Below are 13,670 nucleotides of genomic sequence, written 5' to 3' on the forward strand. Positions count from 1 at the left end.
AATTAGTAGCAGGATTTCGATTTACCATGGGAAATATTTATACCATACATTCCAGTCGAGTGTTACTGTATAATAATTCATATCATTAAAAACTGGATCCTTGGATAATGCAATTTAAGACTTTTTACTGGCTTAGCCATTATGGTATATGAGCCAATATACCATAATCTACAAATATGGTAAGCGTACGCGTCAGCTTAAAATTAAAAGGGAGCTAAAAATTTAATAAAATTTAATAAATTAACTCAACGTTTTTAATAAAACAATTATTCTACTCGCGCTTGTTGGATATGAGATGATTATAGCCAACTCGGCGCTACGCGCCTCGTTGGCTATCTATCATCTCACATCCAACGCGCGCTATAATTGTTAAATATATATCTTATTAACCAAGCGCGAGGGCCGTACTGGGAGGATATCGGCCCAAGGTCTTGACAGTACGGACCTCGCTACGCTCGGTCCGCACAAAAAAGACCGAGGGCCGATATTCTCCCAGTACGGTCCCGAGCAAGCTTGGTTAATAAGAGATTTATTGTACGACTGAAGTTCGAAGGGACACAAGTGCGGTATCATTCGGGAGAGTGCCCGGTCCAATACTGAGAGAATATTGACCGGCAATAGAGCATTTTGATTGGTTGATTTTAGTTATTGGCCCTCGGACTGCCCGAGTCGGGTAATAAGAGATGATTATAGCCAACTCAGCACTACGCTCCTCGTTGGCTATCTATCATCTCATATCCAACGCGCGCTCGTGGAATAATTGTTAAATATACTTGCCAATTATATTACACAGTGTGTAAAACGTGATGCATTACGAGAAGAGGATCAATACCATTTCAAAGGTCATTTTCCCACGGTAATGTATAGATCCAACTTCCTTTTCTACTAATACTAGTGCAGTACGCCAATCTGTCAGAATTTTTTGCATTTGACAACTAAATCACTTCCTAAAGATCGATTTCTTTGTTCGTTCTTGTCACGAAAAGGAAGTTAAAACCATGGTAAGATTGACACCAACCTAAAATCAGGATGTCTAACTCCTTAGGGCACTCCCACTGTCTGCGAGGCAGTAGTTAGGTTCTTGCATATCTTGTTGAAATTGGCCGATGCTGTTGACATCTCTTTTGTTTTATCGCTGAAATAGCGCCGTTTCGCGCGCGCCAAACGTCACCACATTAGAAAAGCTGATTTCCCTACTCGTGATAAATTCAGAATCCAAGGGATTCCGGATAATACATTCTTTTCAAACGAGAAGGTAGTATTCCGACAACCGTGGTAGGAACTGGCGTATAAGAACGAAAGCACGAGATGGAAAGCGAAAAACAAAATTATTCAAAAATGGCTCAGTCTGAGTTATGTTATAAACATGCATTTTGTTTTAAAAACTGCCATCAGAATCATACCCCATTAACCGTACTAAGGTAAATAATTAAATCGCGGACGTCTTTCGAAACCGTAAAATTAAGTCAATAATAAAATACAACAAAGTACTCGATGACCTGTGTCATTAAGTTTTGAAGTAAACAATACATAACTATTTGGCGTCGTACATCAATCTTTCTTTGTCTATTTATAAATCTTGCGTGAGTAAAGTCGGCCACAAATATTGTGCAAGACTTATTGTACGCTGTTTGTTTAGTACACTAAAGCAAAGTTTCAATGAACGAGCAAATTCATGCCATTTGGATATGAAAATACAAAGCTTAAGTTAGCCGGGGGCATATATAAACGTCGTCGCGATAATTAAGAGGTCCTTTCAACTGGGTAGACTATGGATATAAACTATAGGGTACAGTGGTGGATCCAGGGGGAGGGTCCGGGGGTCCGGACCCCCCCTACCAGACCCGACGCTTACAACTTTGAGACTGAAATTCTCACATCTGCAAGATCGTATATCACTTTTTAACTGGCTGATTTTTTAAATAAATGAATCCAAGTAAACGGTAAGCGGCCAAGGAATTATAACTTGCAACCGCGACTGGTGGGAGGGGGTGTGAGGGGTGTGGGGGAGAAGTAATTTGCCTCAAAAGAGTCCAACAGTCCTTTCTGAACCAAAGTTTGGACCCCCACCCCCCTATCAAAAATTCCTGAATCCGCCCCTGGGGTAGATTTTTTATTAGCATTCTGCTCCTCCGAACTCACGTCTTAGTTAATAAACGATTTAATATGGCGGCAATCCACCTACAGCAGATAACATAGTGATTATCGTGTTTGTCTCCCTGCTTTGACAGCAAGAAGGCGTTTTATGTAAATTTAAAGTGGGCCAATCTTACTGACAGCTCAATATAGCTCCTAGCTGCGGGCTATTCGTATATAATTTTTCAATCATTGATAGTGTATGCAACGACACACTTAGGATGATTACGACAGTTTTTATGTCACAGCTCGTATTATTTACGGTGGTAAGCAATTTCATAAGAACTTTCTTTTTTCAAAAAAAAAGCTTTCTTCGACACTTATGCCTATTTTCAGTTTCCTTCTATTATTGATGGCTTATGAACCTTGCTTCGCTTCATTAAATGAACTTGCCACTTGAAAGGACATAAAGAAAAATAAATTGATCAACAACAAATATACACAATACAATCTCGCGCTATTTTGGAATCGTCGTTCGATAAATAGCGGCTTTATCGCAAAGATAGTCATGGGAGTACCTAGCTGCTAGGAGCTTGTCTCGCCCGTTCATCTCGTGAAAGCTCTCAAACACGAAATCTAGTTCTCCAGCTTTCCGAACCTAACTTTGTCATGGGTTAAGGCTTTAAGATAACTGTCGCTGGGCCATAAATCAGATTAAAATAGCTGGCGTAGTTCAGTTATGCATCCAGTATCTGGCCATAAAAATACATAGTTCCTTTATCTAAAAAAGGAAATACTTACGAGTATATTAACCTGAAGATAATGAATCAATAGCGAAAAACATTTAAATATTTCCTTTTTAATAAATAATCCATATATTCCTCGATGGTGCTGTGATGTCGAAACGAATATACATCCTAACTGCGTAAGTGCTTCTCAGAGTGGATTCTAATGAGGCTGTAAATAATAACTAAATAAATAGAAACACCGCGCTCCAGGAACTCTGCCGATTGAGTCATCGCCACAATAAGGTACAGGCCCCGTGATCTGGGATTAATTCATAATATCTCCCATTTTTGGCTTCAAATATTCACTGTGTGATTTACTCTACTGTCTGGAACGGTAAAGGCTATCCAAGGTTACCATTGTCGCATGCAATTTTATTGTTCCTGTTTCTCGTTCGCGCCCAGACATTTTAATGTGATGCACTCTTACGTAGGCCTCGTTCGTCATCTACTTAAGTCATACGACAGTGGTCCGACAGGGGTATAAAAAGTTTAAAAATAATATTGTTAAGAGCAGCGAGCGAGCACACCCACTCTTGCACATTATCCTTACCCAATACTGACCATACGAAAAAACAACAACAAACATTTAACCTGAAAATCGAAAAGGTGTTAATAAGAGATTATAAACTGCTCTTGGTGTTGTACATTACACGTGATTACGATGTTTGTCACACAATGAGAAAAAGTAACCGTCCGTTTAAAGGTCACAACATCTCTAGAAAGTTAAATACTTTCCCTACGGCTACTTCCTCTAGGGAAAGTCCCTTTTCATCAAAGACAAACGTCGTAATGTTATCGGAATTTGAAGAATATTACAGATCGACGCCTTGATACTTTTAAGGAACAAGGTTATTTTGTACTGCGCATCGACAAACTGAATCATTCTCGAAGAATTTTGACAACAATGAGATTCCTCCAGTTCTCCTGGAGCAAACAAAAAGCTGAAGAAATTTTGAAAAGCTCGCAGTAGGAAAACATCTGATAATAAATTACACTTTGTCAGCGCATGCCATAACCTAGAGTATCCCACTCCAGTATTACATGGATACTAATAGGAGAGTATCAAACTCTAAATCAAAGTTTTACCCTTGTACCTTAATGAGTTTGACATATTGGACATTTCGGAGAAGTTGAAACAACTATTTATGGGTATGGGCACGTTTACTCTCTCAGAACATTAATGACTCTGAAACCGCAAGGATGACCTTTCAGTTCACTTGACTTCCTTTTGTTAGGCTGATCTGCCTTTGAAATTCGACGCGCCTCATGTAGAATATTAAAATTCCTTCTTTGTGAGTAGAAGAAAAAGTTACAATGGACTCCGTCAGTAGAGGTACTCCTGTCGATCTATCCACGTATCTTCATTGGTATGGCTCAACTCTCCCCAAGATAGTCAAGATCGCGGAGGGCTTTTATGGAAACAACAATGAAGATACTTTAGAGACAGACCAGATAATTGTTATTTACAAGATTGAGAAGCAGAAAATGCTGCTAGGCCTTGATAACTACAAACGAGAGGTCTGCGTACCACGGAATGCGAAAAACAAAGTTTTGCTTCTTCCACCTGGGAGTGAAGAAGAATACAACTCAATACAAGAATTATTCGACGTTCATCAGAAGCCGTATTTCCGCGTTTTGGAAGACATTCCATCGCACGAAATATCTTCAGAAACAACGCTGATACTGTTAGGCGGCCGACCCGTTCGTAACAACTTCGTTAAATGTGAACTGATTGGTTTGCATGACTCCAAAGAGATCCTCCTACCAATTCAACTACGAGGTAAATTTCAGCCGCTCCTGGATCCGAGGGAGTATTATCTAGAGGAGGTACTAGAGCAGTTTCAAGTTCCTGTAAACATTCGATTTGTTAATCAGTCACAAGCGAATACTTACCCTGGCGCTGGACTCTGGTCGAATTCGGGGAATATGTGTCTAACCAATGAAACTGAAATAGAAATGGTGTTTGCAGCTTTGCTTGATGACCAATTTCCCCTGTACGTTTTCCCAAGAACACTAGATATTTACGTTAGTTGTGGGTTCAGATTCACAGCGAACACGAGTGCAAAGATAAAAGAATGCAAACAGTGTCTTGGAGCGAGCGAAAAGTCATTAAAACGACTCGACAGAATAATTGCTAATTCTGGCTTTTTAAGCGCCTTCCCCGTTAGGCGCTTTGACTTTGAGTCGCTCCAACCCCCGTCAGTGGAACTGATTCCAAAGAAGACAAAAACAACCAGCGTAAAACTTGAAGAGACAACCATAACGAAAGAACCAGAAACAGAGCGTGACCGTTCACAGTCAGAGTGCATCTCAGAATCTTCTTCTCAAGACGAAGGCGACTATGAAGACATTGACATTGAATGGAATGCTGTTAAGAGTGTAGATTCAGCAGATGAGCCTCCACCTCTTCCTCCAAAGACACTCCGTCAAGCAAAACCACCATTGATAGACTCAGACGTCACGCTTATGCAAAGACTTCCAACGAAGAGAAAACCGGTTGCCAAACCAAGGAAGCGTATAAATGCCGGAACGTTACAGTTTCACGGTGATTCCAACGACGAACCTGTGTCTCTGACATCACAAACACAAGACTCATGCTCAAGTCTTGATTTGACTGGGAGGTCTTTACCATCGCAGTCTAGCAGTTACGCTGGAATTGATGACGATGAAATCTGTCCCGATTTGCCGCCATCAAGGCCCCACTTTCAGAAGGATTTAAAGACAAGTGAAGAAGCAAATGCTGTTTCAGGTGACTCCGACGACGAACCTGTGTCGCCGACATCACAAACACAAGACTCAAGCTCAGGTCTTGATTTGACCGCGGAGTCTGAACCATCGCAGTCCAACGGTTCCGCTGGAAATGATGACGACGAAGTCTGCCCGGAATTGCCACCAAGGCCCCATTTTCTGAGAGCTTTAAATACAGGTGAAGAAGAAAATTCTGCTTCGGGCGAAGGTCCACCACCTCTACCTCCAAGACCGGTCAATTCAGCATCTGCTGAAGGTTTGGCATACTTAGTGGTTGACGTCACTGACTGGCAAGCAATTGAAGAGAGAGCTCTGTACACCGATCCCATAAATGATGGGAAACGTTTTGTACAAGGTGGTATTTGTCAACTCAACGACGACAAGAACGCTTATGTTGATATGAAAAGCAAGGATTTAGAATTGAGTGGAGAGTTCCAAAAGGAGGCTTCTTCTGATTCAGATCAGGATGGAACGGACATTTATGAAGAAGTACAAAGACATGCTGAGTGGACATCAGTCGAAGAAAAAGCCACAAAAATAATGGAGGACTATGCTGTGTACACGGATGCAAGGGATGATGGACAGGTCTTCAGACTCAATGGTGCGGGACATTTGAATTGTCCACTAGATGACGAGCCAACGTATATTGATATGACATGGGACAAAAAAAAGCTGGATGACCTGAAAATACACCACGAGGTGGTGGATTGCACTGATTCTAATGCAACGTGCCCTTTAAACGACGGCGATAATGCTGAACTCAGAGATGATGGTGAAGGAAATGAAGCCAAGGCTGCAACAAGTTTCGAGAATGAGAGTGAGGTAAAAGAGGCATGTAACCAGGACACAGAAGGGCCCCACGGAACTTTACCAAAGAAGAAAACGGAAGCAATTAACAAGGCAACAAATATTTCTGGTACACAACAAAGACGTGTTGTCACCAAAACACGTAATACGGCTACTAATCAGAAGGATGAGGGGACCATCATCATTTCCTCTCCAAGAGAAGATGATTTCGTGGATTTCAAGGATATCCAACAGCATTTCAAGCTCATGAATGAGCTACGTAAAGTTCATGCGAGGGTAGCCGATTTAGAAAAACAAGTCGCGACGAAAGACGAATTAGGGCAAATGGAAACCCGCAAGCAGCAATTACCTGCTGGTAAGGCCTTACAACTTGGACTTGATGAAGATTCGAAAGAAGCGAAGAGCACCGCCCAGGATAAAATGCACAATGACCTCGATTCATCCACACCATTTTGTGAACATTCGCAGAGAAAAGTCAAATTAGACAAACAAGACAATTCTATAGGGAAAACACAGCCTAAACAAGCAAGACTGCCCTCACCCCCACCCAAGAACGTTGGTACTTTGAAGGCGAAGCTTGAAAGGGAAGGCTGTCCCAATGATCTCCATAGGCAGGGAGAAATGGTCCGATTCCACACTCAAGACTCTGACGACAACGAAGACCAGACCTACCAAGATATGAGCATAGAGGTCTGCAGAGTGAGTTTGCCTTCAAAACCGCTTCAGAACATGGGTTGTAGGAATTCAAAGCGTGATCAAGACGATTGTTTCAATACTGTCCCAAAACAAGTCCAAGACAAATTCTATAATTCAAATTCGGACGATGACGACGATTACGAAGAATGTTCCGACAGACATTATATCAATCAAGAACCAAAAATGTCACTCAAAAACTTTCATGAAGACGAATTTGCGTACTGTGATATGGATGACGACCCCTATCAGTATGTGGAAGTGAATCGTGTCAGTGAGAAAGACGATGGAGACAGACTTGGTGCAATCTTCTCCAACTTTGTAGAGGTGACAAAAGGCGAACGAGTATCGCGTTATCTGCAGCTTGACAACCCGAGCGAAGAGGAAGACTCTGTTTATGTCAATGTAGAAGATGAAGTAAGTGATTTAGAAAACCTCAAAGAGAATGTGCTCCAAATAATGAAAAAAAGACATAAAGGAAAAACCACTGGCGAGCAAGAAAGCTGTAACTTGCATGAACTACCTGTACCTGAAATCACTAGCGTGTGAAATCTTCTCCCTTGGTAACCTTTTCTTGGAGTATGTAGAGCAGGCTACGTAACTCTTTGACATTTGATTAGTGAATGAGAAGATATTGAGTAAATACTCTCAAATCAGTTGTCATGATGTGACCGAGGTGGAGTGTTTGGAAGTATACGAACAATCATTTCAGGATATTACGAACTTTTTATAAACACATTTAGTTTTCGATCGGTATTCATAAGGTTTGCTACGTTTGAATTTAACCCATTATTTTGTTGTTGTAAATATCACTGAAATGTTTTCTTTTCGATTTCATAAACAATATAAGTGTTATTGACCAAGTGTGAGTCCGAGATGGCTGGATATTGGACGAGTTCTATTTATGCGTTTTTTAAGGACCGAGACGAAATCGAGGTCCATAATAGCACAAAAAAAGTAGGAGGCTAATTTCCAGCCATTTTGACCGAGCAACATTGTTTAATGAAAGGATTTATCTCATCGCACAAATATGCGATGTTTTGAGAATCAAGAATGACTTGTTTATTTCGAGAGCCGGAAAAGAAATCAAACTAGCACAATTAACTCATGAGAGTCGTTTAGTATTTTCTTTGTTTTGACTGTCTGCTGCCACTTTCTTCGATTCCATCGCCGACATTATCAAAAAGAGAAAGTTCTCCCGAAGCGCGAACACCGATGGTATCGCGAAACAATTACAGGTTTTGTCGATTTCTCTCGAAGTCACTTTTTATGATTAAAAAACTATTTCTAGATGATGTATTGAGAGTCTTTTAAAGTGATGAATTGGTAGGATTCGTTTTATTGTATATGCTGGCTTACAGCCAGTAACGCATTATGCTACGCGGAGTGACTAAGTTATTCTGTGACGCTTCGAAGCAATCTCACGCTGTGAAACCGAAAACACTTCGAGATTTACTTCAGTTCTTACAATTGATCTCCACTTTTAAAACGTAAATTTTAAAACCATTAAAACCGAACTTTCTCCTGTAATGATCCTCGTTACAAAAAACCTTTAGAAACTTGATTTTGGGTTCCAAGTGCCAATTTGTGCAAATTCTCTTCAAAAAGATAAGATGATGACATGCTCTGATCTTAAGCCTCTATCAGTGTTTATGGCTACTGCCTCATATGGAGGTGAAGCCAAATGCTGTCCTGTTGATTGAGTGAGGGAGTGTAACAATAGAATACGAACGACCGCTTAGCCCACGATGAAATCTGCCGAGTTTTTACCGACATTCCTTGCTCTTTGTTTTTGTCTGTTTAGAACACCTTCGGTCGTTCAACGCTTGGTGACGATTTCTTCGGATCGTTGCGAATGTTACTCGGAATTAGCACCTGGTCACACAGTTTCCCGGTGCTACTTACAATTTGTTTCGGAGTAATACAAAAGACGATCAACACCTCACAATCATTTCAGAGTAGCGCGTGAAAGGAAAAAATCACCTTGTAGAGATGGCTTAAGAGGTGCGATCGGCGCGTCATGAAAACGAAAGGAAAATGTTTTCTTTGAAGAGAGAGCATTTAATTATTGGTTGAGTGTCAATGAGTCATCATATTCTTGATTCATCTTTCTCTTGCGTAACAGGGTACTCACAAATATGTGGGACGCGGCATCAATAGCCATATGCAGCCTCAACTGCCTATTTTTGAACGTGTTAACATCTTCAGTTTGATATCATATTGGGAGTATTTGTTTCCTTTTAGTATTTATTTTGGCTTCTTCTCTCCTTTGCTTTATATCCGACTGACCTGTGGACTAAAATGGTCATTTCCTGCTTTCACAGGAGTATATAATTTCTCGCTGTAACTCGCGGTTAGGTTAAAAGTGACCTTAGAAGATATAGCTTAAAGAAATGTTCCAGTTTCTCGGAATTATAAGGGGCTCTTGAATACAAATATACCATGTTGTACTCAAACAAATGACGTTGGGCACATCCTCGTGACCTCACATCCGCCCACAGTCTAGTAATGCGATCCGAATCCAACCTAAATTATTCGCTTAGACTTATACCATTGTTCAAGAGCCATAAGGGACGTAACTGATTTCGTTAGAACGTAGTTATCAGTCAGCAATCGTGAAAACCCAAGTGCCTTCGGAATCAAAACTTGGACAATGGGCAAAAATTTCTGTCAATCGGATATCCGGTGTGTTTTTGTCGTCATATGATCCTTCGGTTTGACACGACCCGAATGAATCCGACCGTACACGACAAGAGTTACACGCCTTCTTTCGGCTGAACACAGCTTATACAGTCGGGCGTCAGGTTCTACAATTGTCTACAATGGACTTCAGTGGGAGAGCGAATGCTGTAGACCTTAAAACATTCCTTCAATGTTATGGTTCTGCTCTTCCCATTGCAGTCAATATCGTAGAAGGATATTTTGGGCCTGATGTTGACGATACGCTTGAAGCAGACCAATTACTCCTTATTTACAAAGTCAGAAAGGAAAAAATGATTGTTGCGATCGATCAGTTCAATCGAGAGCTTTGTGTACCGAAGAATTCGAAAACCAAGCTTCAGCTTCTTCCTTCAGGGTACCACAGCAGTAAGCACTGTTCAATGAGAGAGCTATGCACTGGATATCAAACGAAGTATTTCCGTGTTCTGAAGGATATCCCATCGGTTGGAATCAATTCAGAGACAACACTGATTCTATTGGAAAGCGAACAATTGCATAGTAACCACGTGAAATGTCTAGTAAGTGACATCGATTGTTATAAAGAGGTTCTGCTGCCATTAGAACTATCAGGGACATTTCAGCCGCTCTTAAACGCGAGCGAATACCACCTAGAGGAAGTTATGGCCGACTATCCACTGCCAGTGAGTGTTCGATTTGTTTCTCAAAACGAAGTCAATGTTGAGGGTTACATCAAACTTTTATCAAGCTTAGGAAACATCCATTTAATGGGCGAAAGACAAGTTGAAATTGTGTTTGCGGCTTCGGTTGAGAACCATTTTTCGCTGAGCGTGTTCCCAACAACATTAGACATTAAAGTTGGTTGCCAGTTTAAACTCACGGCAAAAACAAGTAATAAGATACAAAAATGCAGAAAGCATCTTGCGGCGTCTGATGAAGCGTTGAATCGATTAGACAGACTGAAAGCCAAGTCTTATTATTTCACAGCATATCCTGTTATGCACTTCAATCTCGAGTTACTTCAATCATATCCTTCACTTTCAAAACCGAACAAAACTGAAAACAAAACGTTTATAACAAATGGCACAACTAAAGGTTTTTGTGTGGACGCAAAGCTGGAAACAGAATGTGGATATGTGAGGTCGGGGTCCTCGTCACGGTGTTCCTCTGCAGATGAAAAAGAGTATCAAAACTTTGAAATTGAAAAAAAAATGAAAGATGAAATGTCAAAGACGGACGAGGAAGCTCCTGATGCAGTTTTCAATCTTCATAAAATGTTCCACAACGCAAGATCAACGCCATCGCCACACGACGCCACTCAACACACGATGTCATGCAACGGACGAAACCACGTAGTCTACGACGTCACAGAAGGAAGCCATTCTCCAGCTCGTCGTCGTCCAATTCCCACGCCCAGAAAGCGCCTTGGTACAGGAAACGAGGCACCTGGAGATAATTTCAACAACTTTGTGGATCCATCACCGAAAACGCAAGCCTGCCACTTTCGTGAGTCGAATGAAAATTCGGAATTATCACTTCAGTGTAGAAGTTCCTCCGAAGATGATTCCGACGATTATTGCCCTGAACTACCACCTAAACCTGAATCTCTAAGAAAAACATCTCCACCACCACCACTACCCCCAAGGGGTCCTCCTTGTGGTGAGGGTCTGGCATACTTAGTAACGGACGTTACTGACTGGAGAGGAGTTGAGGAAAGACACTTGAAGACAGAGAAGCAGAGTGCAGCCATGAAGAAGCAAGCATTAGACTCGAGCGATGATGACGATGAGTACACTGAAGTCAAAGATGACGGACGTGTTTTTAGATTAGATAATCTAGAACCAACCAACCAATTCCTTAATCATTCAGTGAAAACAGAAGAATTCATTTACATGAATAATCAGCGAGGTCAAGAAACCAATCTAGAACATTTTCAAGAAGAGTCTTATCTCGAGCCTGTTGATATGTGGGTTGCTGAGGATGCACCTGTCCCAAAACAAGAAAAAACGGAAAGAGCTAGAAATGTCACAACTGATGGTGACATTGAGCGAGAATCTTCACGAAGAGATATACAAAAGAAAAACACCTTTCCTCAGAAGGCAGAGGGAACTGACAGCTCTGCCAAAAATTCTGGGTGTAAACACTCACAAACCTGCGGGTTCCCGGCAGCGAAGCTGAGAGAGATACCGAGTCGCCAACAAAATCAAGACAACATAATCATATCTCCTCCTAGGGAAGACGATTTTATGGACTTTGCAGATATCCAAAGACATTTTGATCGCCTCAAAGAGCTGCACGAAGCTCAGTAGTAGTTAGCTGATCTGCGAAAAAAAGTCAATGAAAAAGAGCAAGGTGTCCCCAACGGCAGAATTGAACCCAACTGATTTGAACCTTAATTCGACTTTCTGGATGAGTGTTCAATCGAAGTTGCAAAATGTTTAAAACACCAGCGACTTGTTTGTCCACAAAAATCTATACTTCACCTGTGAAATAACAATTAATCAATCATTTTTTTTTAATATTAAAGCGTGTGGCCATCCACATCTGAGCAAGATCATGTTGACAACACTACACAACGAGCAAGAGTAACTTAATCTAACGATCAAAAGGACTGAACATAGTAATTATAAATTAAAACAACTTATTGGGAATATAAAAATATAAGTAAAAGTTATCAAATATATAGATATATATCGACTCGAACGCTTCTACTATACCACGTTAAAAAGTACCAAAATAAATAATACCAGCTTCAACAAAACAATGTTTTTGTAAACATTCTATGCGATCTGATAGATTTAGATAAAGTCGAACCTCCATTAACGGCCATCTCTCTACAACGGCCACATTTTTTGTTCCCGGCGGGCTGTCCATACATTCTCTCCTACCTTCCCATAACAGCTACCTCTCCGCAACGGCTACTTTCTTCTGTCCTAAAGGTGGCCGTTGTGGAGAGGTTCAACTTTATTCAAGATACATCACACAGGAAAACGTTCTTTCTGTTGTTGGCCCGCTTCTTGCCTTTTCCGTTATAATTACTAATGTCACGCGATCCTTCATGTGCAAATCCCTTTAGAAGTGAATGTCAATGAGTCGATCGAGAACTAAAGTTCACCGATAATAATTTACTTTGTATTCTTATAAAGTTCTTCGCTACGCTTATCAAACTGCACAACTGTTGGTATCGCAACAGGCTTCCATTAACAGAAATCCATTTTGGCGAGTTAGTCTGATTTTGAAGGTCATTCACTCGGTAACAGCGATGAAATATTGGCTAGTCTTCTGTTGATTGACTGTCGCGACTTAAATGTCAATCCATATGAGCACACGGGATTGAAAGAAAACAAGATTGGATTGACTGTTCGTAGAACGACTGAAACAACTAAACAAAACAAAACGGGGTAGACGAAGTTCACATCAACAAATCAGTCTTCAAAAATTTAACGGTTGGGTGAATTTTGGTTTTGTTTCGATTGTACTAGACTACAATGTTCGTAAAGTTCTTTTCCTTATCTCTCCAATTTTATGAACACTACAATTGAAAGTTCATCGTAGAAAAACGCAGACGGTAAAAAATTATCAGTTGAATAAAACTGTTTTTCCCAGTTCGCCAAATGACTAAAGAAGGTTATGTCCTCTTACATCTACATTTGAATGTCACCAACTCAAACATGTCACGAGTTCCTTGGAGGAGGAAACCGAAAGAATCGTTTCAACTTCCGTTACAGTTACTGAATATCTGGAACCCTTCATTGTTATTTGGTAATTCGATGGGAATAACGCTGCGAAAAGTTAGAGGAAAAAATATTTAAAAGGGGAAGCAGGAAAATGGACAGAAAGAAGATAATGAAATTCTACTTGGGAGAGTTATCGAAAGAG

General features: G+C 40.7%; 1 protein-coding gene across 1 annotated transcript; it reads left to right on the forward strand.

The window, feature by feature from the left end:
- Positions 1–3,910: 3,910 nt before the first annotated feature.
- Positions 3,911–8,407, forward strand: LOC111321066 (uncharacterized). Its single transcript, XM_022923849.2, has one exon. It carries the CDS (start codon positions 4,179–4,181, stop codon positions 7,659–7,661), a length of 3,483 nt encoding a protein of 1,160 aa, XP_022779584.2. The 5' UTR covers positions 3,911–4,178; the 3' UTR covers positions 7,662–8,407.
- Positions 8,408–13,670: the final 5,263 nt, after the last annotated feature.

Source organism: Stylophora pistillata, chromosome 3, assembly GCF_964205215.1.
Source record: "Stylophora pistillata chromosome 3, jaStyPist1.2, whole genome shotgun sequence".
In the NCBI taxonomy this organism is placed as follows: domain Eukaryota; kingdom Metazoa; phylum Cnidaria; class Anthozoa; order Scleractinia; family Pocilloporidae; genus Stylophora; species Stylophora pistillata.

Bases quoted from the DNA above. Each gene is read 5' to 3' on its own strand.
- LOC111321066 (XM_022923849.2), top strand. From the start codon at position 4,179: ATGGACTCCGTCAGTAGAGGTACTCCTGTCGATCTATCCACGTATCTT.